Source organism: Caretta caretta, chromosome 9 (assembly GCF_965140235.1).
Source record: "Caretta caretta isolate rCarCar2 chromosome 9, rCarCar1.hap1, whole genome shotgun sequence".
Taxonomy (NCBI): Eukaryota; Metazoa; Chordata; order Testudines; family Cheloniidae; genus Caretta; species Caretta caretta.
In genome coordinates this window covers 34979409-34995593 of record NC_134214.1, presented here as the reverse complement: position 1 = coordinate 34995593, position 16185 = coordinate 34979409, and the positions used below count along the sequence as shown (strand labels likewise).

The 16185-nt window shown below is 41.2% G+C and overlaps 1 protein-coding gene across 7 annotated transcripts in view; it reads left to right on the top strand.

Annotated features, from left to right (window-relative positions):
• The window catches only part of COL4A3 (collagen type IV alpha 3 chain), a 113375-nt gene that overhangs the window by 5386 nt on the left and 91804 nt on the right, over positions 1 to 16185 (top strand). For 6 of the 7 annotated variants that reach the window (XM_075132214.1, XM_075132215.1, XM_048864168.2 and 3 more), the window contains exon 2: positions 14030 to 14086. In XM_075132214.1, coding sequence (XP_074988315.1) covers positions 14030 to 14086 — 57 coding nt within the window. Of the gene's footprint in view, positions 1 to 12504; positions 12656 to 14029; positions 14087 to 16185 lie in introns of all 7 variants that reach the window. The other variant, XM_075132216.1, reaches the window with a different exon arrangement.

Sequence of the window (16185 nt, the reverse complement as noted above, 5' to 3'; positions counted from 1 at the left end):
GTCTTGTTTTTACAAATACACAAGATATACGTTTAAACAAAACTGTATAATCCAAGTTGCATCTGATTAAAGATCATTAAATTATTACACTTGCAGAGCAAACAGTGCGTCATATTCTCCACTGCTTTGCAGCGTGGATAGTCACAAACATACTCCAATTTTATTATGGAAAAACTACAGTGGCAACTTAGACCAAGAGGTGTCTTATCATAACATGGCTTTGACACACAATACTCTGCTGTTAATTGCAAGTACTAGAGGATATCTGGTTATCTGTTTTACTGGCACCTTTTCACTCTACCATCCTCATTTAACAAAGTAATAATAGTAAACTCAGTATGTTGGCATAGATTACGTGATTCCAAAAATTAGGTGCAAAACTCAACGGCTGTTGGTTTTCTTCTTAACTGTTTAAAACCACAACTGTTCTTAAATACACTGAAAGGATTCCATTTTGCCTGATCATTTATATTATGTTTTTGTATTTTTTCAGCTTTATAGTTGTAGTTCGTTTTTTTGGGTTTTTTTGTTTGTTTTTTTAACCTACCAATTCTGTGATAGAGTAGGGAAGCTTCTGTCAAAACTGGCACAGAGAGGCTAACTTCCTAACTTATTAGCCATTCTTTCCCTCTGTTCAAATGAAAATTTACCAACTGTGGCCATGTGTGCTCCACTTTTACACAGAACAACACAGAGAAAGCTGACATAACAAAATCTACTGGGATTTGGAGCAGTAGGTTGCATTATATCGTTCCCTGACATCTGCATGCCAAACAGATTGTCACAAAATCAACTGATCTGTGGCAAAAATTTGTAAAAGTTGTCTCTAATTTTTGGAGCCTGACTTGAGGCTCACCCCAGACTCACCCAATATTCGTGGCCATTTAAAATAAAAAGTAGCCTGCACAACTTTGGAGCTTCCAGAATTATTGGTAATAACAGAAATCAAAGTGTGTATTGTGGGCTTCTTCTGAGAAAGCTAATATTGTTATAGTCAATGCTAAATTGTGCTAGAAACTATGTCAGAAATTACCTCACTTTGCAGGAGGATCATGCTTACATATAGTGGTCGTTCCCTGACTCCATTTACTTTCAGAAGGCCAGCACCCTTTTTCCTACATTGCATTGCCACCAGTTATGTTTTGTGGAAGGGAAGGTTTTTGACTGTTCAGTGGTATGGCATGCTATTGCATAGCCTCTTGTTTTTTCCTTATGTGTGGCCTTTAGGGACCCATTTTTAAAATGTTATTTATATAGTGTCCAAAAGCATGGTAGGAATTGTATAGACATGCAAAAAGACAGGTCCTTGAACCAGAAGACTTACAGTATAAATTAATACCCCCTACGCCCACTGGACAATGGATGGGGGAGTAAGAGGATGCCATATACAAGCACAGTGTTTGAGATGACGTTATGCATGGCACTTGTTAGTAAAATTTTCCATTTCACCAGTTGGATGATATAGTTCCTGGTTATTAGGTTGCTCCATTAAAATGTCTCCCTGTTAGGAAAGGAGTGAGGAGGTGAAGCGGCACAAAGGTTGGAACCAGAACAAGCTAATCAAAACCTCTCCAAAGTTTTTCCACAAGACCAAATTCTCTGAGACTGTTTTGGCTAATCCAGGAAGGGGGATTTATTTGAACACTCTCTAACATAGTTCTTATTGAAGGCTACATTTGTTTAGCCTAATGGGACTTTCTGCTTTGAGTGATTTCAACCACAAAAACCTTGGAGAAGGAACTCCCAGGGATACATGGTTACTGAACAGCCTTTGGAAACTCTACCTGCCTGACAATTTAAACACTTTGGGCCAGATTCTGATACCCTTAATTACACTGAATAGTACCTTGACCTACCTGGATTAAGATGCTAATTGCTATGAGTACAGGGATAAGAATCTTGCCTATTTATCTTAACACACAAAAAGAACAATATCAGTATTGTTTTGTTTTTTGAAAGGTAATAAGTGCCTGTTGTATCTTTTGCTCTTTATGCAACAAAAACAATATGAAGAAACCATGTGGGCATAGTCAAGTCCCAAAAAAATGGTGTTTGCTAAATATAGGCAGGCACGCAAGGCCTAGCTATACTGCGGTTCGGACTGGTTTTAACCAGCTTCTACAATCTAGGATAGTAAGCACCAATATATTGCTCACAAACTATTAAACCACCCTATTCCCATACACTACTTGATAAATTGTAGGATTTTAGGTAAATTATTGTCAAATTAATCATAAACTGGTCAAAATGGGGCTATAAATCTGTATCTGGGCCAAGTATCCTCCATGCCACCCACCCCTCCATCTGTGCAGATGTTTTGGTGGAAAAAGGTGAAATTAAATGTTCTTGGTTATACTGTTCCTGCTCAGACAGTTCTATGATTGACCCCCATAGGAACTGTCTGAGCAAGAACTGCAGAATAAGACCCTCAAACAGGAAAACTATTGTGAGAGGAGAATAAAAGGGTGATTTTACAGCAGCGCCCATTACAGCAGCCTCCCCAACAGGCAGGCTCACTCTGACCAGAAAGGCTCCACAGTGAGTTTAAATAAGAAACTTTTGTCCAACAAACACTTAAGCCATTCTGAAAGTGTCATCAACTGATGCATGAATTCACCTCCTGTTTCTGTGACAGACATGAGAGTGAGAAGAGGCACACCTATTTAGATTATAAACTTCTTGGGCTGAGGTCTGTCTTTGTTATGTGTTTGTGCAGCTCCTAACACAATGGTGCCTTGGTCCATAACTGGCACCCCATGGTACTACTGCAGGGTACATTATCAGTAGCACCACTAATACAACGCCAGGACTATCTGTCCATTCTATCTTGCCTTGATTTTTTTTTTATTATAAAATTCCCGTCATATTAAATGCAGCAGGGTGGGCATGAGTAGGATCAGCAATATGTGAACTTCCAATATTACCAGGAAATCTATTATGAACTTTGTTAATGAGAAAAGAAACTGAAATATGTATGTCACACTTAACTTCACACACATTGTCTCCTTTTAATTTGTTACTGCCTGTGTCAGGCTCAACAGGAAAATAAAAAGCACATCTCTGGGATTTGTAACAAAATTCCTCCTGCTCTGGGCTTCATTTCATTTTCCCCCCTAATAATAAAACTACATCAGAGACTATTGTCAGAGGGATCTGCTGAAAGTCTTTGCAAAGAATATACAATAGAATAAAATACACAGTTGCCTGTTGGAGAGACCCTGTTGGAGCAGCTCCAACCTGCTTCCTTTTTCTGGAAGGGTGCTATTTATAAAAAACCCTTAATTTCCAGTGCTTTGCTCTTTTGATTCTGAAAAAGAGCCTGGCTGTAACCCCTCAAAATTGCCCACTTGAGCCCTTACCATAATGAGGAGCAGGAGGTTCTAGCCTATTACTCATGGAACTCCAGCCTGGGGTCCTGAGATCAGTCAGCACCATCAGTTTCCTAAGAAGTTCCCAGACTGCTTTACCCAAAACCTCCCTCCCCCTCTGTGATTGCTGCCCCTATTGCCACCGTATAGATCCAGGAAACCTGCTGTGGTAGTACTGGACAAGGAGGGTTTCGCTCCTAAACCTTAAAGAAACAGTAAGTACTATTTAATTTTATGATAAATTAGGATGAATGGAAATTGAAATGGGCAAACCACTAAAAGATGAGAAGTATTAGATTTTAGCAATAAAGTAGCACAAAAGAGACAATCATATTTTTGGAGTATTTTTATACACTGCAGATAGCTTAATTTTGTGCCTCTTTGATATTTGGTTCCAGGCATGCATCATAATAGGTAAAACATGTTTAGGAAATTCCAGAATGGGATTCTGCTTTTTAAATCAAGATAGTGTAAATTTTGGTGTACATAATGTTCATTAAATGGGATTGTGTCTTCAATTAAAGTACTTGGCAAACAACTTTCTGAAGAAGTACATGTTATTCAAGCAAAGATTAAGAGAACATGGTCTTGTTCTTGGGCTAAGTGGAGTAGATGTATGGTTAATCTAACAGCTATCTAAATTTAATTTGCAATAACATGGTCGAATACTATGCTCATTTCATCTTCTGTTATACAGGAGGGTTCAAGCTAGGCACTGTAGAACCTAGGGAAATGTCCTCTTTGCATCTCTGAGATTGAAGACATGCAAATTATGTTAATCATTTTTATCAGGGTTAACTGAGACCCACAACAGAGCTGAACACCAAGCTTAGCAGGTGTATAGTGTGCTGTGAATTGCCCTGCTGCTACATCTCTTTGTGTGGTGTAGCTCAGTACCTCTAGGACAGGCAGCTAGTTGGTTCATAGAGAAGAACTGGGTGTATAGAGCCAAGGGCTTGCTTCTTCTGTGGCCATTTGGGGGAACGGTCCCTGAGGTCCTCCAAGTACAGCCATGACAATTCTATCCTGTCCTTATGAGGATTGTGTAAATTGGGAAGAAGGACCATTGTGCTCTCCTCTGCCTCCACTCCAAGCAAAATCTGAGAGAAAGAGATAGGTGATGGGTGTTCTCCAACCACACAGTTAAACATCCTGGGCCTGATTTTGTTCCTATACTGGTGTACATCACTAGTAGTGGAGTTGCACAGGTATAAACCCAGTTTACGTTTGAGCAGAATCAGACCCTGTATATATAAATACCTGTATAAAAGGATATCACGAGGAGGACCCCCATCAAGTATGATTTCACCTTGGGAATTGACCTTGGATTTCATTAGAGAGAAAAAATAGATTTACACACCATATATTGTTTGAGGCAGGCAGTGTTTGTAGTGGTAGACCAACACAACTTGCAGTTCCTATTTCCTCTAGTGTCATCTTATGTAATAAGTGTCACCATAAAGCACAAATATTAATGACTGGGAAGATGGAGTGGGGTTATTAAGAGAAAAATTAGATATACCTAGCCATTAAAAGAATTTAAATTTATTTTTGCTGTGGTAATGTATAGCAAACACATATTTGCTATGGTATTAATACAGACACTGCTGAAACCCGATATATGTGATCATACAACATTTTATTTGCGGTAGGAAGATTATCAGAAAAAACATAAAATCTGCATACATGCTAAAGGAACATTTTTCAGTTTATACGTAGCATCCCTAAGGCTAAGGTTTAGACATTTCCACCACTTTATTCCACATGGTTAGCTGATGACTAAGCTTTATTATATTCTCATGACTTAGATTTGTTAAAGCAATAATTATACACTAAATAGGAAAAATAATTATACTTATTACCTCTGCTATAAAAATTGCAATGGCCATGGAGGTAGTGCTGAAAAATCTTATGCAAATGTAATTTTGTATTGCTAGAGAGTTTCATGTGTTTATAGTTCATTATTTTTGAAAAATCCAGTAAGTACAGTGGAACACAAACCACAGAGTTCATTAAAACATCAAATTAATAAATAATGTCAAATAAGCCCAAATCTATCCATTTAAATAGAAGATCCAAGAATGTGGGGCTATGGTAATGGTACGAACATTGAAAATAACTAATCATACAAGTGTTGGGAGAAAAAAATAACCATGGTAGACCACCATTTTGTCTGCTTGCCCCCACCCCTGTCAGGGTATGCTAGCATTGATTAAACTGGGAGTTGTCTTATCCTGTGAGAAGAATTTGTAATGATAAAAAGTCAGGGTTTCTGTTTCTATTTTGACAGTCACAGTTCTACAGCTGTCTCTGCAAAGAGGTGTGGTCTAGTCTAGTGGTGTGAGCACCGGCGTGGGAACTCTGTACTAATCTGTCTCTGATGCTGAGTCCTGGAGCATCAGGAAGATTACTTAATTGCTTTTTCATGGTTTCCCCAAGTCCTAGCTTAGTACAAGGGATCTCTATTGTACTTCCCATGCAGGGCTAAGAAAGGATTATTTCATCATTTTCACTAAAATATTCAGTCTTCCAGAAGAGATTATTAATAGTTTGTGGGTATAGGTGGTAGCTGTGTATTATACTGGTTTAAAGCTGAAGTAACATAGTAGTTAATCAGGCCCTAAGGGCTTTTCTTCACTGCAAGGTTAACTCCTGAGTTATAACTCGAGTTTTGCCTCCAAATCATGCCTTGTCCACACACTAAAACTCTTGAGTATGGTAGAGCTTTATCTCAAATGGGCTGGCCTAGTGGGTGTATAGGCTAAAGCTTGAGTTAGAGCTTGTAAGTTGCTAACACAACCACTCTGTAGTAACGCAGCCTATTATTATTATTTATTTATTATTAATCAAGTTTGTTACTGAAGTGCATGGGGAGAAGAGTTGGGCCCTGTAGTGGTAGGCACTGTACAAACAGAGCAATAGACAATCTCTCCCCCTAGGAGCTTACAGTCTAAAGGCTAGCTCCAGGCAAGTGCTGCTAGTCGTCCAGGTCCCTTCCCACACATCCCCCTGTGTGCTCAGAAATGAGAGACAAGTTCTCCTACAATTCACTGGGAAAGAATTCCTAGAGTTTACTACAACGTAAAGAAGCCTGGGATATGGCCCCAAAAGCCTTAGCTCCTCACATGAGGTGAGAACATAGCATCAGCATGGATACAGCAGTTCGAGAGTTATTTTGCAGTGTGAAGAAAAGGAGTACTTCTGGCACCGATAACAAATTTATCTGAGCATAAGCTTTCGTGCACTACAGCTCACTTCATCGGATGCATGCAGTGGAAAATACAGTAGGGGGATTTTATATACACAGAGAACATGAAACAATGGGTGTTACCATAAACACTGTAACGAGAGTGATCAGGTAAGATGAGCTATTACCAGCAGGAGAGGAAAAAAAACCTTTCGTAGTGATAATCAAGGTGGGCCATTTCCAGCGGTTGACAACAACGTGTGAGGAACAGTAGAGGGGGAAAATAAACACGGGGAAATAGTTTTACTTTGTGTAATGACACATCCACTTCCAGTCTTTATTCAAGTCTAATTTAATGGTGTCCAGTTTGCAAATTAATTTGTACTCTCACTTGAGGTAGGCTAATTCGGGTGTCAATAACTCAGGTTAATACTGCAGTGAAGAAATACCCTCATCATGTTTACCAAAAGAGTCCGGTTTGAATGTCACCTACTTAAAGGGTGAGTTTTTTAATTAATTCCAGATGTAGATTGGAGCAGGTATGTATGAAATGTTGTAAAAAGACATTGAATGAAAGTGATGTACTGTGCAGTTATTATTTACAATAGTTTTACAAAACAAAGGCCCTGATCCTGCAGCATGTGGCATGCAGAAGCAGCAATTCCCTCACATACCATACATTGCAGGATTGAGACCAAGTTTGTTGTTGAGTTTTTATATACTCATTGTAGGCCATACTTGCCTCTTTTTACAATATTTATGTACAAGATAGGAATCTGCTGAAGACTTTGTTGCCTTCTATTTTATTTCATTTTAGAGACTCTACAGTTTACTTCCTTTCTTACAATAGCTGTTAATAGTTAGAATAAAGACAGTTGGCCAAAGGATTGCAAGATTGTTGCTACATAGTGAATTTTACTTTAGAAAATGAAAATTACACTCCTAAAGGTTTCAGAGGAACAGCCGTGTTAGTCTGTATTCGCAAAAAGAAAAGGAGTACTTGTGGCACCTTAGAGACTAACCAATTTATTTGAGCATGAGCTTTCGTGAGCTACAGCTCACTTCATCAGAAGTGAGCTGTAGCTCACAAAAGCTCATGCTCAAATAAATTGGTTAGTCTCTAAGGTGCCACAAGTACTCCTTTTCTTTTTACTCCTAAAGGTATTTACTGAGCATCTGATATTAAAAAGTGCTTTTAGTATACTCATTGATTTGACATCAGTTAAAAAAAAAAGTGTGTAAATCTGACCCTAACCGCTCACCTGCAAAAACTTCTGCATATTTCTGTACCAGTCATTCATCATTGGTGTCAATTTACTTTGCAGCTTTCTTTACAAAAGTCACTTTGCACCAAACATAAGAATAATCACCTTCTAAAAAGTTGTGTTAAGTCTTCAGTAACTGACTGTGTATAGGATCAGCAAGGATCCATGTGGCAATTTTAAAATATAATACTTTTTCTAAATAATCAGTTATCTTATTCCAGTACTCACTATTTCTGTGACAAAACCAGAGACTATGTCAGAAAATCCCTCCCCAACCATTTCTTAAGCATTCTTCAGAGTCACTTAATATGCATGTCTTATATCAGTGTGTGACTGTTCAAAAGGGGACAATTTAGAGCTGCCAGAATTGTCTCTTGGGCAGCCCAGTGCTTGGCCAGTCTCATGATAATCTCATGAAATTAGCTACTCTCGTGAAATTTCCTGCCTTTGGACCAAAGGTAGGTATAAAAGTTCCTTCAGCTCTAGCTGTAGCTACAGACCCAGCAGATCCAACAGCTCTGGTGTACTCCAGGCGGGAGCGTATTTCCTGGGGGGAGCTGGCAGGGTCAGCTGGGAAGATGTAGAGTGAGCTGTCCATGCTGAGTGAACAGGAAGAGGAATTTAAGAAATTCCCAGCGTTTAAAGGGGGAGGGGTGCATGCCTGTGTGCCTGGCTTCAGGGCAGTGGAGTTCAAACTGGTGAACAGAGCATTGTGGGACACCTCAGGAGGTCATTTAGAGTGACAAGCAATACGGTGTCTACACTGACACTACCTCGCTCTGACTTTGCAAAAAGCTCTGTGCTTCTCATCCAAGTGTCTTTATTATGTCTGCATAGCAGGAGAGTTAAATGCAGCCTGTAGGCCTCCACTGCTTTTTCAACAAAAGCTGACTTTCGTCGACAAAACTGTGTAGTGTAGACATAGCCTAATTCTCTTTTCAAAATTCGAATGGAAATGTTATATTACTAAGTCTTAAATGCCTGTATCTCTTAAGAAAATATACCGCCCTTGCTTCACTTGGAGTTTTGCATGATTTAGAAACAAAAGTTTATTTATAGACTATAAATGAAAAAAAATAAATTCTATGTGACATTTTCTCTCCTTTTATTGTCTCTGAAAAACCGATCCACAACGTCTGCCATACGGGAAGGTACACAGCAGTTTTTTTTAAAAAATTACAAATAAAGGATACATTAAAAATATCTTTCTCAAAGAGTAGAATAAAAGAAACAATGCACTAAAAGCTTTTGGTGGATAAATAAGGGTAAGAAGTGAAGTGACCAAAGGAACATGGTAAATGCAGTTTAACCCTATATTTGTATTATATGCCGTGTATAGTGTCAGTAATATGTATATTATTTATTTATATATTACATATAATAGATTATTTTGTTTTCCTTATTGCAATAGAGTAAAAATATATAAGGCTAATGTCATTCTGGGGTCTATCAACAGGAGTACTATAATAAAGACATGGGAAGTATATGTTTCACTCTACTCAGCAATTGGTGAGGCCTCAGCTGGAGTATTGTGAAAGATGTGGACAAACTGGAGATAATTTGGAGGAGAGCAACAAAAATGATAAAATGTTTAGAAAACCTGACCTGTAATGAAAAGTGAAAAAAAACTGAGCATGTTTAGTCTTGAAAAAAGAAAACAGAGGGGGAGGATCTGAAAAGTCCTCAGGTATGTTAAGAGCTCCAAAAAAGATGATGATCTGTTGTTCTCCATATCCACTGAAGGTAGAGTAAGAATTAATTAGCTTAATTTGCAACAAGGGAGATTTGGGTTAGAATTAGAAAAAACTTTCTAATGATAAGGTCAGTTAAGGACTGGAATAGGTTACCAAGGGAGATTGTGGAATCCCCCTCATTGAAGGTTTTTGAGAACAGGTTGGACAAACACCTGTCAGGGATGGTCTAGCTGTGGTTGGTACGGCAAAAAGGAGTGGACTAGATGACTTCTTCAGGTCCCATCCAGCTCTACATTTTATGGTTCTGTGAGTTTTGACATAACACTCTGTAGTTTCTGTTATCCCTGTGTGTGAATCAGAGAGTAAACTATGCTGTGAATACATCTACATTCCAAATGTGCAATTATCTTATAAATATACAGTGTATCCTTCTAGCTTCGCCAAGGTAACTTAGAGGCTGGTCCTGCTAGGTGCTCCAACTCCAGTTGACTGCAGTAGGAATTACAGGCATTGAACCGCAGTCAGGATCACACTCTTAAGTACTTTGCAAGCCGTACAATACATATGATTTATTATTAGACTTTCCTAATTTGACATTACCACGAAGAAAGCGTGATATTCTTGACATCAGAATTTGACATATATTAGTTGGCTGCAGGCTGAACTTTTTGATAAAAGGAAAATATTAAAGCCACCCAAACAGTATAAAATGAAAAATCCAACTCATGCTCCAAATGTTCATTATTTGCAAACTTTTGTCACAGAACACTTTATAGCCTGCATTGTGGCCCCATGTCAGTTCAGAAAGTGCTACAAATTGTCAGTTTGTGTTACTATTCAGAGCTCTGCATTGAATTTTGATAACAGTCGGGCCTCAATTTACATGGTGTTTTTTTCCACAGTTTTAGTTATGCACATTCAACTAATTGTGACCCTTTATTTTTGTACACGGTATGGATTCACTTTTACATGGTACAGCGTGGTCGCCAAGATGTGCAGATGTGTCTAGAATCAGCTGGTCGCTTCCCACCCCAAACCCCCTCCACCACACTGGTCTGTGTGACCAAACAACTGACCATCACCAGTTTTTTTTGCATGTTTTCCACCACCAGCTCCACTCTTTAGCGCACGGCCCACCCACTTAGCATCCAGGCCCACTCTGCTCCAGCCCTACCACGTGCTCTACCCACCCGCCGCATGCTTCAGCCAGGCAGCGGAGTCGAGGCACAGGGGCTTACCCTGCTCCACCTAGCACTCCTGTCAGCGAGGGGATTGAGGGTGTGCACTGTCATGCTCACCCGGTGCTCCTGCCAGGGACCAGGGTTGGGGCACGGGGGCTTACCCTGCTCCACATGGCACTCCTGCCTGGAAGGGGATCGGGGGCTTACCCCACTCCACCTGCCCGGCATTCCAGCTGGGGAGCGCTGCGCAGGCAGAGTGGCGCAATCCCCCGCTTCCTGACTCCACTCCCCGGGTGCACGCCTGGGGCCAGGGGGTGGCCCCTAGCCAGAGTGTCCATCTCTCCCCCGCATGGCCGGCTGGAGAGGGTGAGTGGAGGCGGTACAAATCCCTCCTGACCCATCCCTCCTGCCTCACCTCCCCTGCCCCTGCCCACTCACCCGAAGTGGGGGCCCATCCAAGTGTCCCGTCGTGGCTATGCCACTCTTCCACACTCCCTGGCCTCCCCAGATACCCCAAACAAACCCTCGGAGTTCTGACTTCAACAACATCAGTATTATCATCCTATTAAGTTCACCCTCAACATCAGTAAAGGTCAGTAGCAAGGTTAAATTTCATTAATTTTTTTTAATAAAACCTGTATTGGATATATTAGGGAGGTCATCGTGTGAGCCTGGAACCTAAACCCTTATTTCCCATAGACCCTTGATATCTTTTTATGCAATTTCTATTTGAACGGTGTTTCTTCAAGAACGTAACCACCATGTAAATCGAGGCCCAACTGTAGGTACTGCCTGTTTGGGACATGACTGAAGTGCAGTATGAGAAACCCTTTTTGTTTAATTTTTGTAGTTTAACGTTAGTTGAGGTGTTGTGGAAGAAGTTCCCACTCACTTGTGGAATTCAGGCATAGTTCTAATATCATGGGTGGAAATCTTAGACCTGGATCTTCTCAAATTCATGAATCCTAATTGATTAAAATTCTAGGAAGTATAAATATAAGAAAATCTGACTGGATGGAATTTAAACGTAATCAAAAAAGAAAATAAAAAGTCCTAGGAAGAGAGAGCAGCTGTCAAATGGAGAATAAAGGCATCTGTCTAACCAGCTTGCACTCATCACCATGATATGGGAATGCTGTGCTTGTTAATATTAATTACCCTCTGTCTCCAGTGTAAAGCTCTCCATTAAAATGTTCTGATATGCTGCTTCTCTGTTTGTTCCCTTTTGCTCCATTGTAACTATCTCATAACAATCATATCTCTATAGTTTTCCAAATACTTGCTATCCAAGCACAAATTTATAAGACAAAAATTTAAACTCGTCTTCCCTTTGCTTTTGATTATACTTCTATAAAAAAACTACTGTTGCAGTTATCTAGCAGATATTATTTATTGTGTCTCAGTCACAACTGAGATGATCTTCATAGTGACTTCCAGTAGAAAAACAATTTTGTATAGATTAAAAATAGCTATAAATCTGAGTTTAAAATGAACAGACATAGCAATCCATAACCAAGACGAAGTGTGCTTCCATGGTTGCCATAATAAGTTATTACACACCTGCTAATCTCTTCAAGAATTTAAAGTTTTCAAGTTATTCTAGGCCAGTTTAAAACAGTCCTTTTTAAAAAAAAAAATTGGTTTTAATTTCTACCAGTAATTCATGGGTGAAAACTATTTTTTGTAGAGTTTACTGTCTTTAGAGCCTGGTTGATTAAAGACCAGAGGCTGAAATTATAGGTGTATTTTTTGCGTATTTTATAAGCAGCAGAATTTATACTGTGTCTTCATGATATCTGTTTTGGACAGTGTCCATCTCTCCAACAGAAGTGATTGGGCACTTTGGATCTGATTCCACACTCGTTGAAATCAATAGAAATCTTTCAACTGGCTTCTGCAGATACTGGATCAGGCCCTTAGTTATGATGCTGTACAGAGGTCTGAGGCAGAGAATGGATAGGTAGGTGCAACATGAGGAAGTCAGAAAAAGCATTTGTAACTAGATTGTGACAAAAGGAAAAAAAATACCATTGTAACCTAGCACTATATTCCACCTTCCCCCATCACACACTCTCCAGCAGGGCAAATCTACACTACAAAATTAAGTCAACCTAAGTTACATAGACATACAGCCACCACAGTAATTAAACTGCTTTTGCATGTCCACACTATGCTCCTTGTTCCGGCAGTTCGCGTCCTCACCAGGAGCGCTCGAACTGATTTAACTGCCAGAGTGAGGCATTGTGGGACAGCTTCTGAAAAACTGCAACAGTCAATGTAAGCAACGCAATATCTACACTGACAGTGCATCGACCTAAGTACATTGACTTAAGAGCTACACCTCTTGTGGAGGTAGAGTTAAGTCGGTGTAGAGTACAAGTTACATTGCTGGGAGCTGCAGAGTTAGGTCAGTGTAAGCTTACAGAGTTAGGTCAGTGTAAGCTGCCTTATGTTGACCTAATTCTGTAGTGTAGACTGGGGCTTACGCCTTCTCTGGTTCATAGGTGCCGACTCCTTGGGTGCTCCGGGTCTAGATCACCCACAGGAAAAAATGGTGGGTGCTTAGCACCCACTGGCAGCCCCTCTATCAGCTCCTCCCCACCCCCACAGAGCCTCCCACCTGCCGGCAGGCCCCATGGATCAGTGCCTCCCCCTCCCTCCTCGCACTTACCACCCACCACGAACAGCTGTTTTGCAGCATGCAGAAGGCTGGGGGGAAGTGGGAGGAGCGAGGACACAGCACACTCTGGGGAAAGGGCCCGAACTGGGCAGGAAGAGGCAGGGTGGGGGCAGGAAGAGGCAGGGCAGGTCTAGAGCAAGGGCGGGAAGAGGTGGGGGGAGGCCTTGGGGGAAGGGGTGGAGTGGGGGCGGGGCCTGGGACAAAGCCAGTGATCGAGCACCCCCCGGCAGTTGGGCAGTTGGTGCTTGTGCTCTGGTTCCATGTTCAATTTCTAAAGGAACTACCAGGAATGGTCACAGCCCATGACTGTGAGCCAGAATCTCTTGAATGTCAGTCCCAGCCCTGATACTTACTGCCTTTGTGCCATAGGAGAGTGACATGCCCTTAGCCCCAATTTTCCCAACTGTAAAAATGGGGGTAGCATCCTTTACCTGCCTCATGGATCTGTTGTGAGGAGTAACTACCTAATGTTCAAGTGCTAAGGATGACTGTTGTACATAGTGCAATGTATAGATATTGATATGTTACCTAGAAATTTTTACTTCATTTAAATACCACATAGATCTAATATTTTCAAGGCAATTGTCCTTCATCAGACAGCACATTGAAATAATTAATTCCCTTTATTGTAAAGTTCCTTTCTTTTCTTTTCAGAGTTGTGTCTGCAAACGTAAAAGCCACTGCTACTGTGATGGAATGAAAGGTAATAAGGTAAGAGATTAAATATGTTACCCTGTTCCTTCCCCACTCCCCAAAAGATGAATCATTGGTGCAAATTAATAACATATGAATGATAAACAGAATGTATTTACTGGGTGGTGGTACAAACAGTTAGCTATTTCTGGTAAAGACAACCCTCAAATGGATTCACTACCTCACATTCACCTCTCAGAATAACTCTAGGTTTCAGAGTAACAGCCGTGTTAGTCTGTATTCGCAAAAAGAAAAGGAGTACTTGTGGCACCTTAGAGACTAACCAATTTATTTGAGCATGAGCTTTCATGAGCTACAGCTCACTTCATCGGATGCATACCGTGGAAACTGCAGAAGACATTATATACACACAGAGACCATGAAACAATACCTCCTCCCGCCCCACTGTCCTGCTGGTAATAGCTTATCTACAGTGATCATCAAGTTGGGCCATTTCCAGCACAAATCCAGGTTTTCTCACCCTCCGCCCCCCCCACACACAAACTCACTCTCCTGCTGGTAATAGCCCATCCAAAGTGACTACTCTCTTCACAATGTGTATGATAATCAAGGTGGGCCATTTCCTGCACAAATCCAGGTTCTCTCACTCCCTCACCCCCCTCCAAAAACCACACACACAAACTCACTCTCCTGCTGGTAATAGCTTATCCAAAGTGACCACTCTCCCTACAATGTGCATGATAATCAAGGTGGGCCATTTCCCACCTTGCTCCCCCAGCACTGTAATAAAACCACCTCCACAAGGGGAATATCTCCCAGCCAGCGCTGGTGCACTGTCTACACTGCCATTTTACAGTGCTGAAACTTGCATCGCTGAGGGGGTGGTTTTTTTCACACTCCTGAGCGAAGAAGGTTTCAGCGCTGTAAGTGGCAGTGTAGACAAGGCCTAAGTTATTCAGATTTCTACAGTACTAAAAACAGAAGAGCACTCCTCCCAAGCTCTTGACAAACTGTTCATCTTAAACAGACTCCGGCACGTGACTTTGGGCTTGTCTACACTTACATTTTATAGCGCTCTAACTTCCTGGCTCGGGGTGTGAAAAATCACCCCCCCCCCGAGTGCAGCAAGTCTGAGCGCTTTAAAGCGCTAGTGTAGACAGGCTTCGAGCGCTGGGAGCTAATCCCCTTGTGGAGGTGGATTACGAGGAGTGCTGGGAGACCCAGCACTCGCACGCGATCACACTCGCACTTCAAAGTGCTGCCGTGGGAGCATTCCTGCAGCAGTGCTTTGAAGTTTCCAGTGTAGACATACTCTTAGTTTGCAGTTTTGTAGCTGTGTTGATCCCAGTATGGGTGTGACATTTTGGGGATTACCCAGACCAGTAAGAGGTTCTGTCTCCACCTGCTTTGTAACTTTGGGTACCTTAATGCTATGCTGCTGTAGCTCAGAGCCCTGACCAGTGGCCAGCCTGCAAGCATGAAGGTCTCAACCCTGGCTTCCAGTAGCCTAGTTATCCTTGCAGGGTGACCACAACAACTTTTCCAGTCTAGACTCTGCCCAAATCCATCTCCCCGAGTTCTTAACTACCAGACACGTGGACTTTTCCCCTCTGGTTTGTCACCTCTGAAGAAGTGAAACCTGCCCCCAGTTGTCAGTTCACTTGGGCACACATGCTCCACACAACAGAGACCTGTATGGGGTAAAAATAAACAAAAAGGTTTGATAGAAAAATCAGAGATTCAAAGGTGAAATAGTAAGGGAGAGCAAACACAGACCAGTTACACAGAAAATAAACATAAAGATGCCATCTCAGGCTTTACACTTCTCTATTACGCTAACTTTTCTAACACAAGTTAGCTATTGCCTCGGAACAGTTTCCCAGCATGCTGTCTGTCCTAGTGGGGATTCAATGTTCCACGGACAGCACCCCGCTTAGATGTTGGCCTCCAGTTTCTGGATAGTCTTCCCTTCCCTTCAAACTGTCTTTCCTTTTAACAGGGTTTTCAGGGGTTCCCTCTCCTGCCCATTCCTCTTTTCTCTCAGACTGGTAATTCATGGTTACACAATGTGTGTGTGGTGGAGGGACCTCCCTCCTTCCTTTAGTTTACCAAGACTGGGGTTTTCTTTTCAATTTGTGTCTTTTCATTAACTTTAA